This window comes from Agelaius phoeniceus, chromosome Z, assembly GCF_051311805.1.
Source record: "Agelaius phoeniceus isolate bAgePho1 chromosome Z, bAgePho1.hap1, whole genome shotgun sequence".
Classification (NCBI taxonomy): Eukaryota; Metazoa; Chordata; class Aves; order Passeriformes; family Icteridae; genus Agelaius; species Agelaius phoeniceus.
Window position 1 is genome coordinate 23,626,261 of NC_135303.1, and position 19,974 is coordinate 23,646,234.

The window sequence follows — 19,974 nt, forward strand, 5'->3', positions numbered from 1 at the left end:
GCGGGTGTCCTGAAGTAAGGAAAAACAAGAAGAGGGACATGCAAGGAAGCAAAGAGGATGAAGTTACAGTTTTTATTGTAACTCTCTTATTTTTCTCTTTAGAGTGTCTAGAAGTCACTAGAGTAGTCATGTGGGTCTTTGAATACCCTGAAGTTAAAATTTATGAAAAAAAAGCCAACTTCAAATAACTTCCATAATTAAGATTGCAAACTTTGCAATTCTAAACATGTGGCCTTAGGGATGCATTAGACATTTAAATGAAAGCTAGCTTGTACCAGTCCAAAGATTTGGACAACAGAGTGAATTTCATCTGCAGAAGCAGGATGCCATACTGGATATTATCATCTGTAATCCATATGGATTACTTTGTATTATGTGCCTTCTCAACACCTAAGAAAGATGCAACAGGACTTTCAGGACTGAACAGTAGCAAGTCAAGTGACTAAAACACTTTCCCCTTTTACCCTCATACTTGTTAAAAAACAGACAGTGGACTATGGGCAAGAAAACATGGTGGAAAACCAACTGTAACCACAGCACAAATACTGTAAATTATCTGCAATAAATTCTCATCTTTACAGAAATACCAAAACAGTTACAAAGATATAAATATTTAACTGCATTAATCCAAGTTTGGAACTCTTCAATTTCCAGATATAAATGGAGGATGAATTACATTAAAGCTATTGAGCTGAAATTATTCCTAGATGTGAACAGTTGGTGTATTTTTAATCATGCAGTTGTTAAACCGGCATGTATTAATACTATTTGAGGTATATTTTTGATAGAAAAGACAAAAATCATAGAAGACTTGTTTTAGGCCATAACGGTGGCTATTGAGATCGCAAACCAACTGAATGCAAATTATATAGAAGGATAAAAACAAATCTGAAACTAAAGCTCTTAATTTCAAAAAGAGGAAATTTTAAACGAGGGGGAATAAAACCATATGCACATAAAAATAGTAGAGAAATCAAATTTAAGTTAAATGTGCAAAGCCCAAAACTCATATCTCAAGTTAGCTCTTCAGCAAATTGCTGAGAATATGTAAGTATAAGTGAGCTTAAAAGAGGTGTTTCATACCAAGTACTTTAATATAACATTCCAAAGTTGTCTTCACTTCAACAAGTTACTCCAGAGCCTGTTTCTCTTCTTGTTCTCATCTCCACTGCACAAATGCAGCTCCTGTACATGGTACTGAGTCCTTCTGTTCAAGATTAGCTATACGCCATATTCATTTTAGGTGTTTTACAAACACAATATATTCTGTAGGAACTCATGAACATCTAAAGATAATAGATTTAAAATATAATAATTTAAATCACAGTTTGCATTTGATTATATCTTTATAATAGGATGGACATGGGTTATATTCTGGAGAAAGAAAAGAGAAAGGAAGCCTGCTGGACATTTAACTAAAAGGCTATATACTGGGATAAAAGTGTAATACATTCATATTAATATTATAGTATATCTCTGAAGGTATTTCAATCATTTTCTCCCTAAAAATGTACTTAGTTAAATCTGTATCACTTTAGTTTACCTTCACTTTGTGATAATATTTTTCTTAAAAATTACAAACTACTGATTTTTAGGAACACAGTATCTATTGCCTCAGATTTTAAAAATGAATTTCAGTTATGATTTTAAATGTTTAAGGGTCTCTGGAAAGTTTGTGATCTTTAAAAATATTAAGCCAATCAATTTGAATATGTCAGAAAAAATAAAACTTAAAGCTCTGATCTGTTTCATTTTAACTACAGGAAATTAGAAAAAATAGCTAATTAGTCTACATAAGTATTTATACTCTGTTTATATACAAAAACTATATAAATAAAGTCAAAGAAAACCTTCCACTAATACATCAACTGTCCATAATTCCATGGGGTTTAAGTTTCTTTGGCAGATGTCTTAACATCTGTAAGAGTAGCTGTTTCCTCATCTAACAGATGAGAAATTAATATAAGTTAGTCATGCCTGATTAAACCAGCTTAATATTTTTGTAAACAAAGGAACACAAAAAAGGTCCAAAAGGTAAAACTACAATACACAGACTTACCCCAAATAATCTGAGAAATACCACCTTGGAAATTGAAGCAAAAAATCGCAAAAAAATCTCAGCTGAAAACCAACTGAGATTCTTTCCATGCTAAGTATTGTCAACAGATATTACTGTATACTTTTAAATACCACAACATTACATAAACTTTAGAAGAATGCAAATGATTAATACGATAGAAAGTCTGAAACAACAAAATCCCATTAATAACAAAAAAACTTGAGGGAGTGGGTTGGGAAACTTTCCTTGCACATTATTCTAGCAAGCTGGAAACACTATGTTCTGAGAGTATACGGAGAAATTATAATTAATGTTATATAAAAACCTTGTGCAGGAACAGCCCAAATACTATTGGCTGAATTCTGCACCATTATAAAGGCAGTAAGAGGCACAAATGTAACAGGTAAGAGGATCAAGCTGTAACATAAAACCACTGGCTTCCACTAGAGCTGGCAACCCAAGATCCTGAGTTCCAGAATTTGCCTCTTTTCACATGCCATTTTGACAGCTTCTCTGTCAAGCCACACACTTCCTACTGAAGTACTGATAAATGGAAATGAACTCTTTATAGTATTTCACAAATAATTGCTCTAGCACAGAATGAAAAGAAAAACATTAATTCTGTACTGCACAAATAGATTATTATATATGGAATATTTTAAAGATAACTCTGTTAAAGCTTGTTATAGACTACCTCTATTTTGCCAAAAGAAATAGGTTGTCTATAAAAAGTTTTCTGAGGTTTTGGCACTGCTTTATCATTTTCTGTTATTTTTTTCCCTATGCTGTATAGTAGGATCAATTACAGCAGTTCTTATGAAAAAACCCCACAACAAATATAAAATAAAAACCACATTACCCTGAGGATGGACTAAATAAACACAAACCCTTCTATCACCTCTGGGATAACAGTCCCAACTGAATGTCCTAGATTAAATTATTCTGATATTCTGAAATGTGTTGGTTTGAGGGCTCCCAAAGGGCAGAAGCAACATACATCAAAAAATAAGACACACATCTGTCTCTCAGCTAAGAAAAAACCTTCTCTTTCTGTCCTTCCCTCTATATTTATGCATGAGGTTCTTTTAATACTTGGCAAACTGGGTATCACTCTCAAGATAATCTATTAAAGCTGTCTTTTAACCTAGCCTATGTTAGGTTGGGAAAAATAAATTTCCACTCTAATTTGTGGGAGGGCAACAAAGTACCAGAATTTAAGAGTTCCAAGCAGGAAAAGTCACTTGACATTAAGAACTTGTCCACCATTACAAATCTCTTAAAATATTTCCCAAATAGTTATTTCACTGTGAACTGCCTTGTGAACATATTAATTCTAAAGGAAAAAAATGCCTTTATATAACTTAGTGTGGTACAAATGTAGTATATTCATATATTTATAGGAGAGAAATCTCTTTCCAAAAAAGACTCTTCACATACAAGCTCATATATGAATAAGTTACACAGCAATAACTGTTTTATTTATGATACAAGGATACCTTTTGCTTGAATTGATGAATACTACCAAATAGGCTATGACACATCCAGAAAATAAAAAAAAACTGAAATCACACTCAAAACTTCACAATTCTGACCACATATTTTGTTTTAGCCTGATTTCTGATTTCACTGCTGGTGCCTTATGGCTTCCATGGCTGAAGTGTGTATGAGCAGTTTTCTGCAGAAAACTAGTAAGAATAGTAGAAAACCAGTAGGCAAATCAATACCTACTTCCCATACTAATTTCTTGAAGTAAAATAACATGAAGACATGACTATGACAGCCCCTGTGAAGAAAGTAATCTTGAGAATTAAATTATATTAATGAACAGCAATTCTAAACACATTTTATGGGTGTTAAGGAGACAGCTGCTGCATCTGAAATCTGACATTTAATGAATTTTCAATAAAAATTATAATCTGATCTAATATTTATGAAATTAGAAATTATATTTTAATTAATTGCAGAAAATGTTTTAAAGTTTTAAAGCAAGCAAGCAAGACCTAAAATTTACTGTTTGTTTTCACCTTCCTCTGTGTTTTTGACCATGTGAAAGAAATGTGCACTGGAAATCTGATAGATGTATTGGCACAAAAACATGCAAAGTCATATCCTGTGGCCAAAAAAATGTAGGCAGAGGAAGTACTCTATTAATAGACTGAATGACTGTTTTCTTCCATCTTATAATACAGAGTTAAAGTATGATTTTTTCAGAGAGACATGTTTGTGAGCACTTTAAACTCCATGTTTTAGATGTAAAATGGAGATGAACTTCCCCATCTTCATGAGCTGTTTTAAGACTGAAAGAAAAATTAAGTTACAAACTTCTGTTCACTGCAGGCAACTTTTTTTTGTCAGTGAATCCTTTCACTGACTCACATCTCACCATGTAATTCAAAAACACATTTCTCGTTATTTTATATCTCAACAGAACTCTGACACTACTTCTTTTCATTGTTTCCCACCAACACTGAACTTCTCATACTTTCTATTCATCTGCATGCCTTCTTCCTTGTCTTTAACACGTTCCAGTATTCCTCCATATTTCAGTTCCTGTTGAAAATAATCTTTGCATTTCTTCCACTGGAATTTTTAGTTGACTAACACATACGCTGACTTTAAAACTCAGAAGTATGTGATTTTCTTCTGTGTAGACCTGACAAATCATCACCTCACTAATCCTTTCTTTATGCTGCACAATTCAAGACCTTCTGTTTCTGTATTTTTCACATGACTCTAAACTTTCAATATTTTTTGTCTTCAAATCCCTTCATGGAAAGCTATGCTTTAAACAAACAGCTCCTGCACAGAGGTGTGCTCCAAACACTGCACTGAAAAGGAATTACACACAATTGTGCAATTATGTTATGGAAGTTTTGATTCTGTATCATTTTTTTTCCAAAGCATTGGTTCTTCCCTTTGGAAATTAGTATGTCAGACTTAAAAACTGCAAAAAGAAAATACAGAAAACACTACATCAACAACAGACTCTTTTTCCTCTTGACATTTCTTGGAACAAGAAAAAATGACCAGGCAGTATTAACTTGAATCTACTGTATTTTCACAAGACTAGAAAATGTAAATGGGTTTTCTGTTTGTTTCTTAGTTTCAGAATTAGAATCTGCATAATAATCTTTTGGGTCAGCTCTGATGTGTGAATCGCTATCTGTTTTATGGACACATTACTGTACTGTCTTTCCTATAATCTCCTTTAAATGTCTGACAATTAAAAAAAAAGTGGGAGTGGAAGACTCAACAGTTTGTGTTTATATAAATCTGGATTAAATAGTTCTTATTCTAGTACATATTTCAGTAGCTGGAATAAAACAGGCTGAAAAAAATTACTATGACATGACAGTGTTATCCAATGGATTATAATAGGATTTTGTTTAATTACATAAGTTACTCTCTCTTACTTTTGTACCACAATTCTGACACAGTCTAGAGTTCAACTGCGGTAATGTGTTTTAAACATAAAGCTGTAATTACTAATTTCAGGTCTCTCTCTTCACATAAAATAATCAAGTATATATTAAAAAATAGCATAATTAAAATAACACCTAACTACAAAGAACATAAAATAAGACTACTAACCCACAGCGTGAACTCTTCCTCTATGCTTCTTTGAAATCTTGTTTGCTTTAACTGTGTGTAGAGCATTTTCTTTGAACTGCAGTTCACAAAGTCTTTCAAGAAGAACTGTCATTTCTTCAGTGATGGTATCCAGGTAAGTTTCATTAATAAACTTTAATGACGAAGATGGACCAATTGTTCCACTTAATATATGCAAATCCTCTTTTATCATTGTGCACAATCTGGGTATGGAACTTTGGTAACCATGAACCACCTTATCAAAATTTGTTTCACCACAACTAGACAAAATACAGTTTTGTAGAAGATCACTAACCAGTTTATTCTGCATATTTTGATACCTCATTAAGACTTCTGATTTGGGATAAAGAAACAAAAGCTGCTGTACACACCGAGTTTTAAACTCCATTTGTTGTTGAGAAGCATTAGTGTTTGTTTCTTCTTGACTTTGCAGTCTATTTACTAAAAATTGTCGAAGATGCAATCTCACATCGTCCCAAAGAGATTTCACATCCACAGCTGAATCATCCTGAATTGTATGAAGCGAAGATGTTAACTCAAAAGACGTCCCACTTGCAGTACAGGGAAATGAGACACCACACTGACTAGACAGATCCAGAAGGAAGTGAAGTACCATTTCTTCTTGATTCTTCTCATTCTTCAACAAGCTTTGCTAACAAAGGTAAATCAGACAGTACTTTAGAAATTTTTTTAATTACAGTTCATTAAATGAACAGCTTCATATTAGACTAAAACCAGTTTCCTATACTAATTATCTTAACAGCAAGTAAGATATGTCAGCAACAGAAATAATGAAATCTGTGGAAAACAGGATTTATACATGAATTAATTTTCTTGTCTACCTCTGCCAATAACTCACACTCATCTTCTCATCTTTCTTATATCCCCAACCTCTTTTCTCAATCAATTCTAGACCACAGTTCAAAGGAAACCCTTGGCAGCGTTTTTGTTGTCACAGCATCTTTTAAAGAAAGCAGTATGAAAAAATTACTTAAGATTTACACAGATAATGACTGGTTTTTTCTCATAAAACCAAGAAAGGAATTATAAAATGATTGCCTGTTGAGCCACCTTCTATGGCTCAACAGGCAATCATCAAAAAGACCATTCTAATGATAAAAAAGTCATCCCAGGAGTCGCTTAAAGATGTAAAATTGAAAACTTGTCAAGAATTAAAGAGTCTTAGATGACACAGGACAGAGGAATAAGAAGCTGCGTAACCCATCAAACCAAGATGCAGACTGATATATTAGTGACCTCCATGTAGATCTGTGCTGTATGGGTTGGAGAAGGCAGTCAGTTACCAAAGCAAGTGAAATCACATGGCTGCTGCTCCTTCTTCATTCAAGTCTGAAGAGCTCTCTCTCAGTCCAGGGCAAGGATCTCTGACCTTAGAGCTGCTTCAGCTTCAAGAGGTCATGCAGTAAATAGCAGCTCCTCTTGCCACAGCTCAATACTACCATCACAAGAAAACTGAGTGGAATTGGTGGTATTCTTGATTTTCTTAGTTTCAGTAGGAAAGCCTTAAGTGGATGAGAATCTAGAAGCCCTCTCACTTGCTCCTTCATCTCCCATTGATTCTCTCCAACAGAAAAAAGCATTGTGACAAGCCACCTCAGGGGAGTTCATTCCAGTCTGTCCTTTATCTGTTATAGTTCCACCCCAGCCAGCAACCAAGCCCCAGGCAGCCACTTGCTCACTCCTGTACCAGCAGGACTGAAGAGAGAACTGGAAGGGTAAAAGCCACAAAACTCATCGGTTGAGAGACAGACAGATTAACAAGCAAAGCAAAACAAGGAATTAATTCACTGCTTACAATGGCAGGCAGGTGTTCAGCCATTATCAGGACAGCATCACTCATCACCAGGTCATCACTTCAGACATACCTGTCTTCTTTCTTCCCCGTACATTATATATGGAGCCTGATGCCACATGGTCTGGAATATCTCTTTGGTCAGTTTGGGTCACCTGTCCTGGCTGTGTGTCCTCCCACCCTCCCATGCACCGCCAACTTCCTCACCAGTGTCCCGGTATGAGCAGCAGAAAGGCTCTCTGTAAGCCCTGCTTGGCAATAATAGAAAAACCTCTATATTGTGCTGTGTGTTCAGCACAAATCCAAAACATAGCCCTGTACTAAACACTAGAAATCAACACAGTCTGCAAGTCATACTCCATCCTATAAAGCAAATCTGGTAAAGAAACCTTTGCTACCTTCCACCTTCAGCATTGCTGATTTATTTAACTTAAAATATTTGAAGAAAATATTAGTTTTATTTCCATTCCCATTTTGAAGGGCAGGTAAATTATTCAAGTTTGAGTGTGGTATTGCATAAACATAACCATTTTGGAATGCCAAATACTAAATCTTTCCTCTGTAGCAAGATTTTATCAATAGGTAAGTATGCTTTAGAGTGACAAAAATTTTTAAATTCAGAACTCCTATTCTTTGTTCTGGATGTTTCAAACCTGTTACATACCTTAGAGGGTTTAACCTTCTTGTTGCCCTCTACTCTGACCAGAGTTTCTTGAAAAAAACCCTCACTTTCACTACAGTACCTAACTCTGAAAACAAACTGGGAGCATGATTGCCTCTTATAAAGAAAGTCTTAAAAATAACAGACTACCTATTTTTCTTCCATTTTAGATCTTTATTTCAAAATAATTCTTATTAATTCTTCATACTTAATAAGCAGGAAAGATGTGGAAGACAGAATAATAAAGGAAATTATCAGTTGAATATCATCCTACAAAATATGTGCATGTAACAGAAATATGTGCAACTGGTTCAAATCTTAAGTCATATATATCAAAATGCATAATACTGACCCCATTGTCTTTTATTATCTGCTAAACTATTCTATAAAGTTTAGTGGCCCCAAAGAAAAATGCGTTTCAAAGTGTAAACTGAAGCCCTGATTACTAACCACTGTGTTGAAAGATTGTCTCTTGGCAAGTAGACTTCTGGACTTTAAATGTTGGGGGTTTTTATGAATCATGCTCAAATACATTGCTCTACATTCTGAAATGTACAAAGCAAAAGAAGCTATCAAAACAGTGCATGCACCTGATGCCTTCAATGGTGAATCCAAATGATCTTCCAAGCAAGTCCTTACTGCTGCTTTTTAAGGCAAAGCAGAAATATTTTTATATATCCAAGGACTGTTTCAAGCCCTTTGCAATTTAAACTACAGCATTAAAAATAGGAGCTTGCAGATGCTATTTTAGATGTAGGGATACTCAGAAAGAGTACCTGAAGTGAACTTTGAAGCTCTAGAAAGTGTTATCAAGAGTCTTCACACATTGCCTATATCGATATATGCTTTTTAATTTAAAAATTAACCATAAAAATATTGCAAAAGATGATGCCAGCACTATTCAAGAGAAAAAGATCCAAAATTAGTATCCAAACATTTTGGAGAAGCATAAAAAGTTCCCTTTTTAGCACAGAAAGTTAGTGATAACAATAACATGCAGAAAACCAGTTGCAGTTTACCAACCAGATTACAGCGTAATATGCACAACTATCTACCATATCAATAAACAAGTACAGTAAGATGAAGACTTGATTAAAAAAAGAATCTGCCATTATTTTATCAGGAACAGAGTTTAATGACAATGTGTTAGTGCATATATTCATCTTTTAAATATTGACTTACAAGACAGTACACAGAATGACAACATTTCACATAATTAACATGTTCAGGCTTTATGAAGAAATTCTCAGTATTTTCATAAAAATTTACAAACGTATGATAATAACAATAAACATAAATATAGCACCCCAGGCAAAGCCCAAAACGAACTTTGTACTGTTTTTCAATTGTCCCAGCAGCTTTACACAAAATTCCTAACAAAATAAATACACATAATAAATAATAACAATGAATAAGGATGTTGTCCTGAAGTAGAAAGAAGGTTCCTTTTACTGAATTACATATACTTTATTAAAAGCATGCAAGAAGAAATTATCTAATCAGTTCAATGGATAGAGATATATATTTAAGAAAGGTCCGTTCATAATAATCTCATTAATTCTGAATATTATTGAAAATAGTTGACTGCAAATGAAAGTAGCTTCTTACAGACAGACTGTAGTACAGTCAGTACTACAGATACAGACAGTACAGATACATTTTTCATCTCTAATTCCATCTACACAACAGGCTGGACTATCTAAGAAGCCATAAGCCTGGAAATAGTGATGTTAAAGTTACTGAGCTCCAAAACTGTTTTCATGATAAACTGCAGAATTGAGACGTCCAGGCTTCTCACTTTGCTGTCTGTTTAGCAGCCTGCCACAGAGCCATTCTCAAGGCTTAACTGGATACTACAGATCACAGCAAGACTGTCATGCAGTTAGTAAGCTCCCGGGAAGCTGGAGAGCTGGAAAGCACATCTTATATAAGATGGGGACATTTTTGTGTTTTCCAAACAAATGCCGCCACCTGGTGTTCAGGCATATGGCTTGAATAGACCTTGAAGAAGGAAGCAAGCAGGGAATGGACCCAAGTAAGTCATCAGTGCCATGCCACATTCTGAGGGAATACAATAAGGATCTAAGTGGACCAAGAGGAATAACAAAAGACTCCTGAAAGCAAGAACTTCATAGTCAGCTTTTTCTGGGATTCTCCAATTTCATCTAGATCAAGTATGACATGTGGCAGCCTCTGACATCCTTGTATGGGATGATTTTTAACAGCAACATTCATACTGATCAACTTTGCCAGAAAAGAACAAAATCACTCTTCACCACATGAACATTAAAGACTTGGCGCCTCTAAAAAGTAACTTCCTCATTTGATACAGATCAATATCCAGTGGAATCAATGGTGAAAGAGCAACAAGAGTCCTATGAGTTAAAAAAATGATTGATTTAATCAACGATTGATTTTATCAAGCTTGTGCTCTAGCCAGAGAAAACACTTCCCTTCTCTAAATTCCCCTTCTGTACATTCCTGCTCTCTTCCATTACAGTTAATCTTAGCCTAAAGTTGTTCATGGTCTACAACCATGACACGGAAGTGACAAAGAATAATCACTGAATACTGTTTATGTGTTTTGATTTCATATACATGTATCATATCAAATGCACACATATAATTTATATATAAACTTGAAACCATCCTTTACTGAGGGATAAACCTTTACTTATCTTGCCAATTCAATTTTCCAGACTTCCATTTCCACATGTATAACAAAATGCAAGCTTTCAATAAAAAATTTGGATAAAAATACTCTCTAATACTCTTCAATTTCATTGAAGTGAAATTTGATTTCTGGTTGCATCTAGTCATATAATTTGGTAGAACAAAGAATGTAGCTCCCACATTTCTCACTGGGAAACACAGAATCATTTGGATTGGAAATGACTTTTTTAAAGCTTGTTTAGTACAATCCTCCTACAATGAACAGGGACATCTTCAACCAGATAAGGCTGCTCAGAGCTCAGTAGTACTTGGCCTTGAACATTTACAGGGATGGGGCATCTATCACCTACCTCTTTGGCCACACAGCAGGTAGGAAGTTTATGCTTAAATAATGCATAAAGAACAATAACATACATTAGATGAGTTAAATTCATACTGATAAAAGTGAAGAATATGCAGTAACACTAACAGCCTCAGTATAGACAGTAACTTCCAATGTTTTTTTTACCAACGTGTTTTATAAAACAATCCAAGCAGTGCTGAACATATGGTAGCATCTGTGAAAAGATTTTGTTCCAAGTTTGTCTATTTAAGGCATGATCAAAAGGAAACATAACACCCTGCTGCAGGCATGGATTTATGAACTATCCTCATAACAGTAAAGGCTGAAATGAGAAAACGAATTGAACTCATCCACCCACCTCCCCACTTCCAATTGTATAATCAACTTTTCAACAATAAAGTTTTTAATAAACAATTTTTACCAGGGTCTTAAGGAACTCCAGCAGCTCTCCATGGTCTGTAGAAGAAGGTCTGAGAGAACTAAAATTGCAGTTATTTAGCCACTGAATGCAGTCAGTTGTGCTTTGTAGTACTTCATCAGTACATATTTCATTTACGTCCAGTTGCAGGTCCTTAAGACACTTTTCTATGCTAAAAAAAACAAACACAGGATTTTTCTACATTATTTGGAGACAAAAGTATTTTATACATGCCATATTTTAAAAAGAAAAACTACTTAAATTTAAGGTAACTCTAGTCCTTCTTATACACAGATAAGGCTGCCCTCACAAAATAAGACCTGAATCTGCAGAATTAACAATTAACATTTAAGTACTGTTGAGCTAGAGCTAAAAAAACTTTCCTTCAGGCCAGATTGTACCATCCTCAGCCAGAGTATGTATGGCTTCACCTTCAAACAATCTTATTCATTTTAATAAAGTAGTTAATGAACAAGACATTAGCCAACCTAATATCTGGTCCTTGGTGCTTAATTAGCTAAAGCAGAGACTATAAACTGAATCAAGTACTGCATTCAAAGGTGAATGTGTAATTTTGCTCCTTTAGCAATCAGCAGTTGTTTTATAAAACATAAGATATATTAATAACTTCTTAAAGATCCACTGACATCACAGAAAATGTTGAAAAGAATTTCAGAGCCAGTTGTGCTGAGAAAGCAGATCTTTTCTTTCTTGTTTTGTCATTAGAATATTTGAAAGAAAAGAGACTTTGTTTTCAAGGAGCTGATCCACTCCTTAACATTCATCTAGAATCATAACTCTTTTTATGAAACCAGATGTGTCGGTTACGTTTCTACAGTGATTTCATTTGCAAAGATTACAAGAACAACTGAACATACAGAATTATTTTATTTCTACTTGTGTGGACACTTAAGTGAAAACAAAACAAAACAAAAAAATCTAAAACAATATAACTCTATTTATTTTCCTGCAAAAACACCTTTTTGGTATTTCATTTCTACTTTTTTTTTCAAAAGCGATGCTTAATATTTCATACAGTTTCAGCTAGAAAAATAGAATTTAGATCCTGGCAAAACTGGGTTTAATAGCCCAGCCATGAATTCCAATCCTAAACTTGACAAAAGATTGGCAAGTATCTTTTTAGTTAGTGAAACCTCTTCTCAGGACTATGAAACTAAATGCCTTCTTCATACACCTTGGCTCCTGGGACACTATCAAAGACTCTTATTGTGGTGTGCTGATGTATCTCAAACATACCCAAATACATTACAGCATTGCGCATTATAAAAGACACTACTAGTGTTAAATCTCTGCCAATCTACTACTATTATGAGTGAAGTTTTACACTTATCTTTGACATATGAATCTGTGACCAAGTTAATAAACTACAAGCTTTGAATAAACTACAGCCTTCTCAAGACCAGACATTTTGGTAATTGGTCCCAATACTAATAAGGGGATTAAATGGATAGATTTCAGTGCCATTTCCCTGCTCCTTACCTTCCACACAAGTATAAATCATGATAACTATGTTCATTTTAATTAATCCTTTTATCCTCCCAAAATACACATTTAATTAGGACTAAAGCTGTTTTTGATTGAATAAACATATTTTCATCCTGTTTATTTACAGCATACAGAATACTGTAGGTACACAGGGTTTCAAAAACACTGCTGCATCTTGCTAAGAATTTTGTCAACACTCAGTAATACAAGAACATGGTTAATTATAGTTACTTACTCCTTTACATGAATTATATTAATTAAATACTTAGGAATTTGGTTATCTTAAAAAAATAGTCTATTACCTGAGTTTAGAAAGCAAGCGTTTTAAGTTAAAAAAATTATTCTGTTAAATATTATTATAATCATTCTCATCACCTATGCTGGTGTCAAAAACTGTATAATTTCATACCAGTGTAGGTAGAATGAGTCTTTGATTTCCTGGCTTAGAAAAGAAATTTCCTAAAGCTTCAGCAACTGCAAACAAAAATGTAATTTTGATGTGAAAAATATGCTTAATGTATTTCATTAATTTTCTTAAAAGTACAATTTTTTAAAGCCATATAAAGTGCTAGATTCCTTTTTTGCCAGTAATATTTTTTAATTAAGTGCAAATGTACTTTTTTCAAGTTCAGAGCAAATTCACTCCTTCATTGAACATACTGAAGCACTAATTCAGATGATGTCAACTGACATGATATACATACTATGGACCTGCAAATTTAATGATCCTCAATAAATTTTTTGTCCACAGATAACTCAACCTTTTTTTTGGAACCTGCAGAGATACAACTATTATTAAATAATTGCGTTGAATTCTAAGCAATTGTTCTGTTGATGAAGACATAGAATATCTCCTACTGTCCTACAGTCTCACAAAATCTTGTTGCTTTATCACAACTAAAAGGTAGCACTCACTGAAGAAAAAACTGAATACGGAAATAAAAATCAACTGCTGAAGGGATCTCATGCTTAGCAATCACTTCAAGTTATGAACTATAGGCTTGGTTTCAAGCGCTGTACCGTATTTCCTGCTTAGAAGTATTAAATATAAGCTGCAAGTTTAGTTCTGTGAATTGCTAACAAGTGAAATGTTAGTACTTCTTAAACCACCAAGTCGGAAAAATAATCCAAATACTCAGTTTTGATGAGCAGTAAAAGTCAAAGTAACTGTGAAAGGAAAGAATGAAGACAAAAGGCCAACCCGATTAATACAACTTCACACTTGGAATAACCTTGAGATTACCCCTGTAGCCAAAACTGGCCAGCAATGCTGATCAGTTTGAGAGTTCATATTCACCTGCTTCTATAAACTGCTGTAAAAATAAACTTAACATTCAAGTGTAATAGGAGTTCCATTACATAACAGTAAATGAATGAACCACTTACTACATTCAAATTTGCATATAACACAATTGCACACAGATGGCCTTTTTTTGCTGTTGTTACAGCCCCAAATAGAATTGGTACAGCACAAAACTACTGAAGGTAATTCAACAGCTAAAAACCGTATCTGATTTGTCATGTCACAGAATTTTATAAAACCTATTCAGTTAGAAGGCAATAAATGAGCAGTTGAATGATTTATACACTCTTGCCTCATAATTTTTTAGACAATGTTGTATTTTTAAATATATATATATGATGTATACTATTATGTTCATTCTCTGTGGTCTAATAAAAGCATAAATCTATCTGATGAAAAATGGATTGTATTTCAATTGTATCACTGTATCACATAGAGCTGCTCTTATCATACCACTTACAAAGATCAATGGTACCTTGAAAATTGTTACATTCTATGCTACCTCTAATATATTAGCAATAAAAGGACTCTTTTTAATTTAAAAGTCACATCAGCTGCTGTCCATCTTATTTTAAACTCTTTCAATTTCTGAAACTGACATATTACAGGAGCAAAATAGCACCTGGTAACTACAGAGCTACTTCCTCCTTTTCCTTGTGAAAATAAAGTTAAAGCTAGCTTAAGTGTCAATTCAGCAGGAATTTCTCCTGACCTGCATTGCTGTGTATCACATCCTAATCCAAATTCCAGCTCTCCTTTAATAAAATATCATTAGTATCTCACAAAATTTACAGTAAAAGTTCCTTCTAATTTGTAAGACTAGACAGGTAAGACAGTGACAATCAGCCTCCTTCAAGACATAGAAACACCTCCACTGTGATGATGTTAACGTAAAATGTAACAAAAAATGCTAAGTGGCTATAAAGTACCACTTAAAGAAGGAACAGCTGGCTTCTTTTCCCATAGTCAGATGTTTTCTCAACAAGCAGCATACATTTTTCCACATTAAAACAAAAAATAGTAGTGAAGCATTCATTCTAAAGGTTCATTTTGAGAATAATCTTCCTAATTCTCAGGATATCTCTAAACAAGGACAACAAAATCACTTTTATTTGTTAGTTGAAGAGGTGACAACAGTTATGCTAAAAATGCTGATGCTGTTTTTTCCAGATACACAAGACCATAGACACAGGAAACTTAATTACCTGTGTAATTAACTATGTTATGACATAAACTAATCTCTAAGTATCTACATTTCGCTCATGTCAACAGCTGGAAAACTCTTAACATTAAATTGTATTACGCAGTGGTCCATAACAGCATATTTACCAGATCTTCACTACCATTGCTATCATGGAATTAATATTGCAAGTGCTTTAGTAAACACTAAGTTTTAAATGCAAATGGGAGGTAAAACTAATAGAAATACCCCCCCAAAAAAACCACTATTACAATAACTGAGAAATTATCTAAGTCAGTTTCCAGCGAGGTATGGCAATGGTTTATTTCCAGCCTTTCAGAAGCTGTTTGGGAGCAAAGACCTCTGACAAACGCGGGCTACGTTAAAGTGATACAATCTTAAAAGAGATGTCATGATGGATGTTCTTTGAAATCATACTTTAAGATGCACTGTTCATACTTGAAGATGCTCACAAAGGTGAGCATTTTCAAAATTTAATATAAAATCGTACCATTTGTTATATCTCTGACTGTATACTTATTTTTTTAAATGGACAAAAACTTTATTTGCTTAAGAGCATCTTTCACTCATGAAAGTATTACAAAGGTACTAAAGAGTTAAGCCACAATGTTAAAACTTTGGCTTTTGTCAAATTCTGTAGTTCTTTTAGTCAATAAAAATGCATCTCATTAGTAGGAAATTCTATCTCATAATAATAGAAAATACAATTGTCATGGGAATTCACATTTTCTTCCTTCACTATCATACCTACTGTAACAGAACCTAAGGTTAAGATGATACAATTGTTAAAAATACCATAGAGAGAAAGACTCTAGCACAATAATTATACAGCATTAAAGTCTGTTAAATGCTTGAGTGGTTAAAATAAAACTACTGCTGAAATATTTATCAGAATTTTAACCTACTACTAGAAAAGAAAATTAAGTTAAGCCACATTTCTTCCCAAATGACTTTCACTAGTATTTTGGATTCAAATAAAATACTCTTTACCTGGAAGAGTTCTTCTTTATTTTTTCATCAAGATCACTAAGGATTTGTCGAAATTCCAATTCTCCAGGGAGGACATCTAACAAACAGTCTAAATTGGAAGAATCAAAAGAATACTCTCCTCCCCATTCCATTTTTAGAATCTGTAAAACAAATACAGAAAAATGGTTAAATAATGGAAAGATGCAGACTAGAAGTACCAAAGTACACAACATCTTGTTCTTTGGAGATATTAGATTATATAATAATACAAATATTAGATTATTATGCTTCTGCATAGACTGCTACAGAGGGAAACCAGGAACGCAAGTGTTGAGATAAGTTTCATAGTATCTTGCATTTCTTTAGTTTAAAGAAATCAGTTCTTCTACCTTAATCACAGCAGTAACTTTTTTTTAAGACTTAGAAAAAAAAATTCTCTTATAATTATATTATAAATGGAAACTAAAAGCAAACATATTACAGGGTAAACTTATTTTCTGTATACTTATAATTTCTGTCCAAGGAGTGACTGTCTTCTGGAAATTCAGCACATCATTGCAAAAACATAAAAATCCAGACTAAACCAAGTTTCATCTTGCTTTGTACTCATTTTGACTCACATAGCATTTGACTCACAGGTCAAATCTACCAGCCTATTCAAACTAATACACTACCTTTGTGTCTTTATATCAAAAACAAAGCATTAGCAGGTTTTTTTTTTTCCCTGTTTTCTATTTTTTTCTGCATCATCTTGTGGGGAAATAATGACATTGATTTTACCATTAGTGATGACTTACCACCAATTAAGGAAAAATATTATATAAAAACTGGAACCTTCTTAATAATTAGTATATTTCATGCCTACTATTTAGTATGTCACATTTAATACTATCCATATTGCAGGAACAACATAAGAAACAAACAAAATATTCACATGCACACAGTTTGGGCAACAAAATATATTGAATACACTATTTTTCCTACAAGCAATATTCTTTTATAAAGCAGCTACAGTATTGGTTGTTATCTAGAGCCATTACTAGAAAAACAAATTGAATTTTTCTAAGTGAACTGTCTGCAAAACACATGTTTAAAAAGAACATCAGATATTTAATATGCAGGGTCAAGATGCTTGGTTTTGGTCATAGGTGTAGAATTAAAAGTAGCAGAAATGCACATGTCTGGTTTTGCTCTTCCAAAGCAACGTTTAAAAAAAACATTTTACAGCACACCAATATGAAATTTACAGCACACCAATATGAAATATTTCATGGATAAAGTGTTTTCTTAAATTCTCAGAAGTTACAGAATACTCCTTTGCAAATAACAATTCAAACACTTGCAGCATTTTGGGATGTAGCTGAAACTCAATCACTTGCTGGTGAAAAAGCCTGGATGTAAATCAAATCAATTTCTTAAAGCCTTAAGGAAATGTCAGTCTTTTAATATAAAACATAACAGATGTTACTACAATTAAAGACACTAATTAAAAGTAGTAGTTAAATAGAATCTATTAAACAGTGCTTTACAGAACTGAGATAATAGGAATACTGAAAATACAGCCCTTTCTTCAAATATGATACTACTTTACAATGGACTTGGTCACGTACACCCTTTTCTCTTATAAAGGGTTTACACAGAATGTCATTTTAACTCCATTCAATACCTATAATTCAAACCCATCTTTTATTCAACTGACTTGTAGAACAAACAATGATTGGTGTAAAATGAACTGTATTATATATATATATATATATATATATATACCGCAAAAATACTAACATTTTGGAATGAGTTTTCATAAACTAGCTGCACAATCAAAATTATGTGTTTATATTTAATCCTAACTCTTTACAGCCAAAAGAAGCTTATGCTCCTTGGGAAAAAATATCAGTATAGTTTACAGACTAGTAACTGTTTGAAAAATTCATCAAATGAAAAAAAATCACCTTGTAAACATGACAGCCTAGTTTTCATGCATGCATTCCTGTAAGACTTCTATGTCATACTTCTTTGGTTCACTTGTCAAAACAAAGCAATTATTCCTTTCAGTCTTGGTTTATGGAAGAAAAGTAACATTTGATTATTCAGTTTTTAAATACTGTTTTAGATGGCTATACTAATTTTTTCTTCTGAAAATCTAAACCCGAAAATGTTTCAAAAGGAAAAAATAAGAGCATTAAGACATAAATTAGCACAATTGAGAAGAAATTTTATTGTTATTTAGCATAACCAGAGCCAGGGCCTTCAGTGCACCAAGACTCTAACTGATGATCTGACTCTAAACAGAACTACACCACCAGCCTGCTGCCTGCCCTCCTGGGGGCAGCAGGATGGGTGTCAACTAGCAAGGGCCATCCCCTCTCATTTGGGATTTTCCCCACCTCTCCTGTTAATCCAAAGAGCAGACAGTTGTTGATGCTCTCAAAGAACCAGTGTGACACAGCTCTCCTCTAAAGGCAAAACCCTCAATGTTTGTTTTTTTAAGAAAGAAATCCATTTCTTTCTCAAAAGAAAAATGGGAGAAGAACTCAGTTTGGAAAATCTCAATTCTGTCAAAGTATTTTAGACATTAATAACCCTCTTTTTTCTGTAAAGGCGATTAATTTAAGCTTTGTTATTAAGCTGCATAAAAATATCATTCTATCATATTTCAATTTTCTATTATGATGAACTATTGTATGTTTTAGGACAAATGGTCTTAGAGAACCTGTTTCAGGTGCAACTCTCGAAGTCGCTATCTTAAAAGACTTAGTTCTTTTCAAAACATTAGCATCATTTTAATGCTGTTCATCAGCATTAAAATGATGTAGCCGTCAATGTTTTCGGTAGCTACTTAAGAAACTTAACCAATGTACAGTTTAGCTTAAAAAGAAATATTTTTCAGGTGTCTTATTTTAAGCCATGGTATGAATGAAATTTAACATCAATGAAATAATTTCCCACTTCTAACAAGTGTAAATGATGAAACTTTTTACCAAAAATCATTAGGCCTATTTAAAAAAATACTACGCAACAATCAAGTTAATACCATAGATAATTCTTGCTTTTAAAACTCATAGAGTTTACCATTGAAAAGCACTTTTTGGGTGTGAGTTTTCTTTTTCAGTGTCAATTAAATGGAAGAAATCTCCTATAAAAATTATATTTAGTTCCAATTGGGTATTTCTTCATTCTGATTAAACAATTAAGTTAAACATAATTGTAAAAGCCTTCCAGTACAAACATACATCTGAAATTCCATGGAATTTCTAAGATCAATTTGTAATATTTATATTTACTATAATAAGCCTTTGTTCTCAGACATAGAGTTTGTATAAGTGGCATTTAGCTAAATCTTGAACAGAATTTTTTGAGCACATCTGTTGCTTATGCACATCTCAATGTACCCATAATTTGGAAAAAGGGATATGTCAAAC

The 19,974-nt window shown here is 33.4% G+C and overlaps 1 protein-coding gene across 4 annotated transcripts in view; it reads right to left on the minus strand.

Annotated features, from left to right (window-relative positions):
• KIAA0825 (KIAA0825 ortholog) overlaps positions 1-19,974 on the minus strand; it is a 231,294-nt gene that overhangs the window by 177,245 nt on the left and 34,075 nt on the right. For all 4 annotated transcript variants that reach the window (XM_077171844.1, XM_054652196.2, XM_077171843.1 and 1 more), the window contains 3 exons: positions 16,577-16,716; positions 11,580-11,748; positions 5,651-6,320 (listed from right to left, as the gene is read on the minus strand). In XM_077171844.1, coding sequence (XP_077027959.1) covers positions 5,651-6,320; positions 11,580-11,748; positions 16,577-16,707 — 970 coding nt within the window. In that variant the 5' untranslated portion in view covers positions 16,708-16,716. The remainder of the gene's footprint in view (positions 1-5,650; positions 6,321-11,579; positions 11,749-16,576; positions 16,717-19,974) is intronic.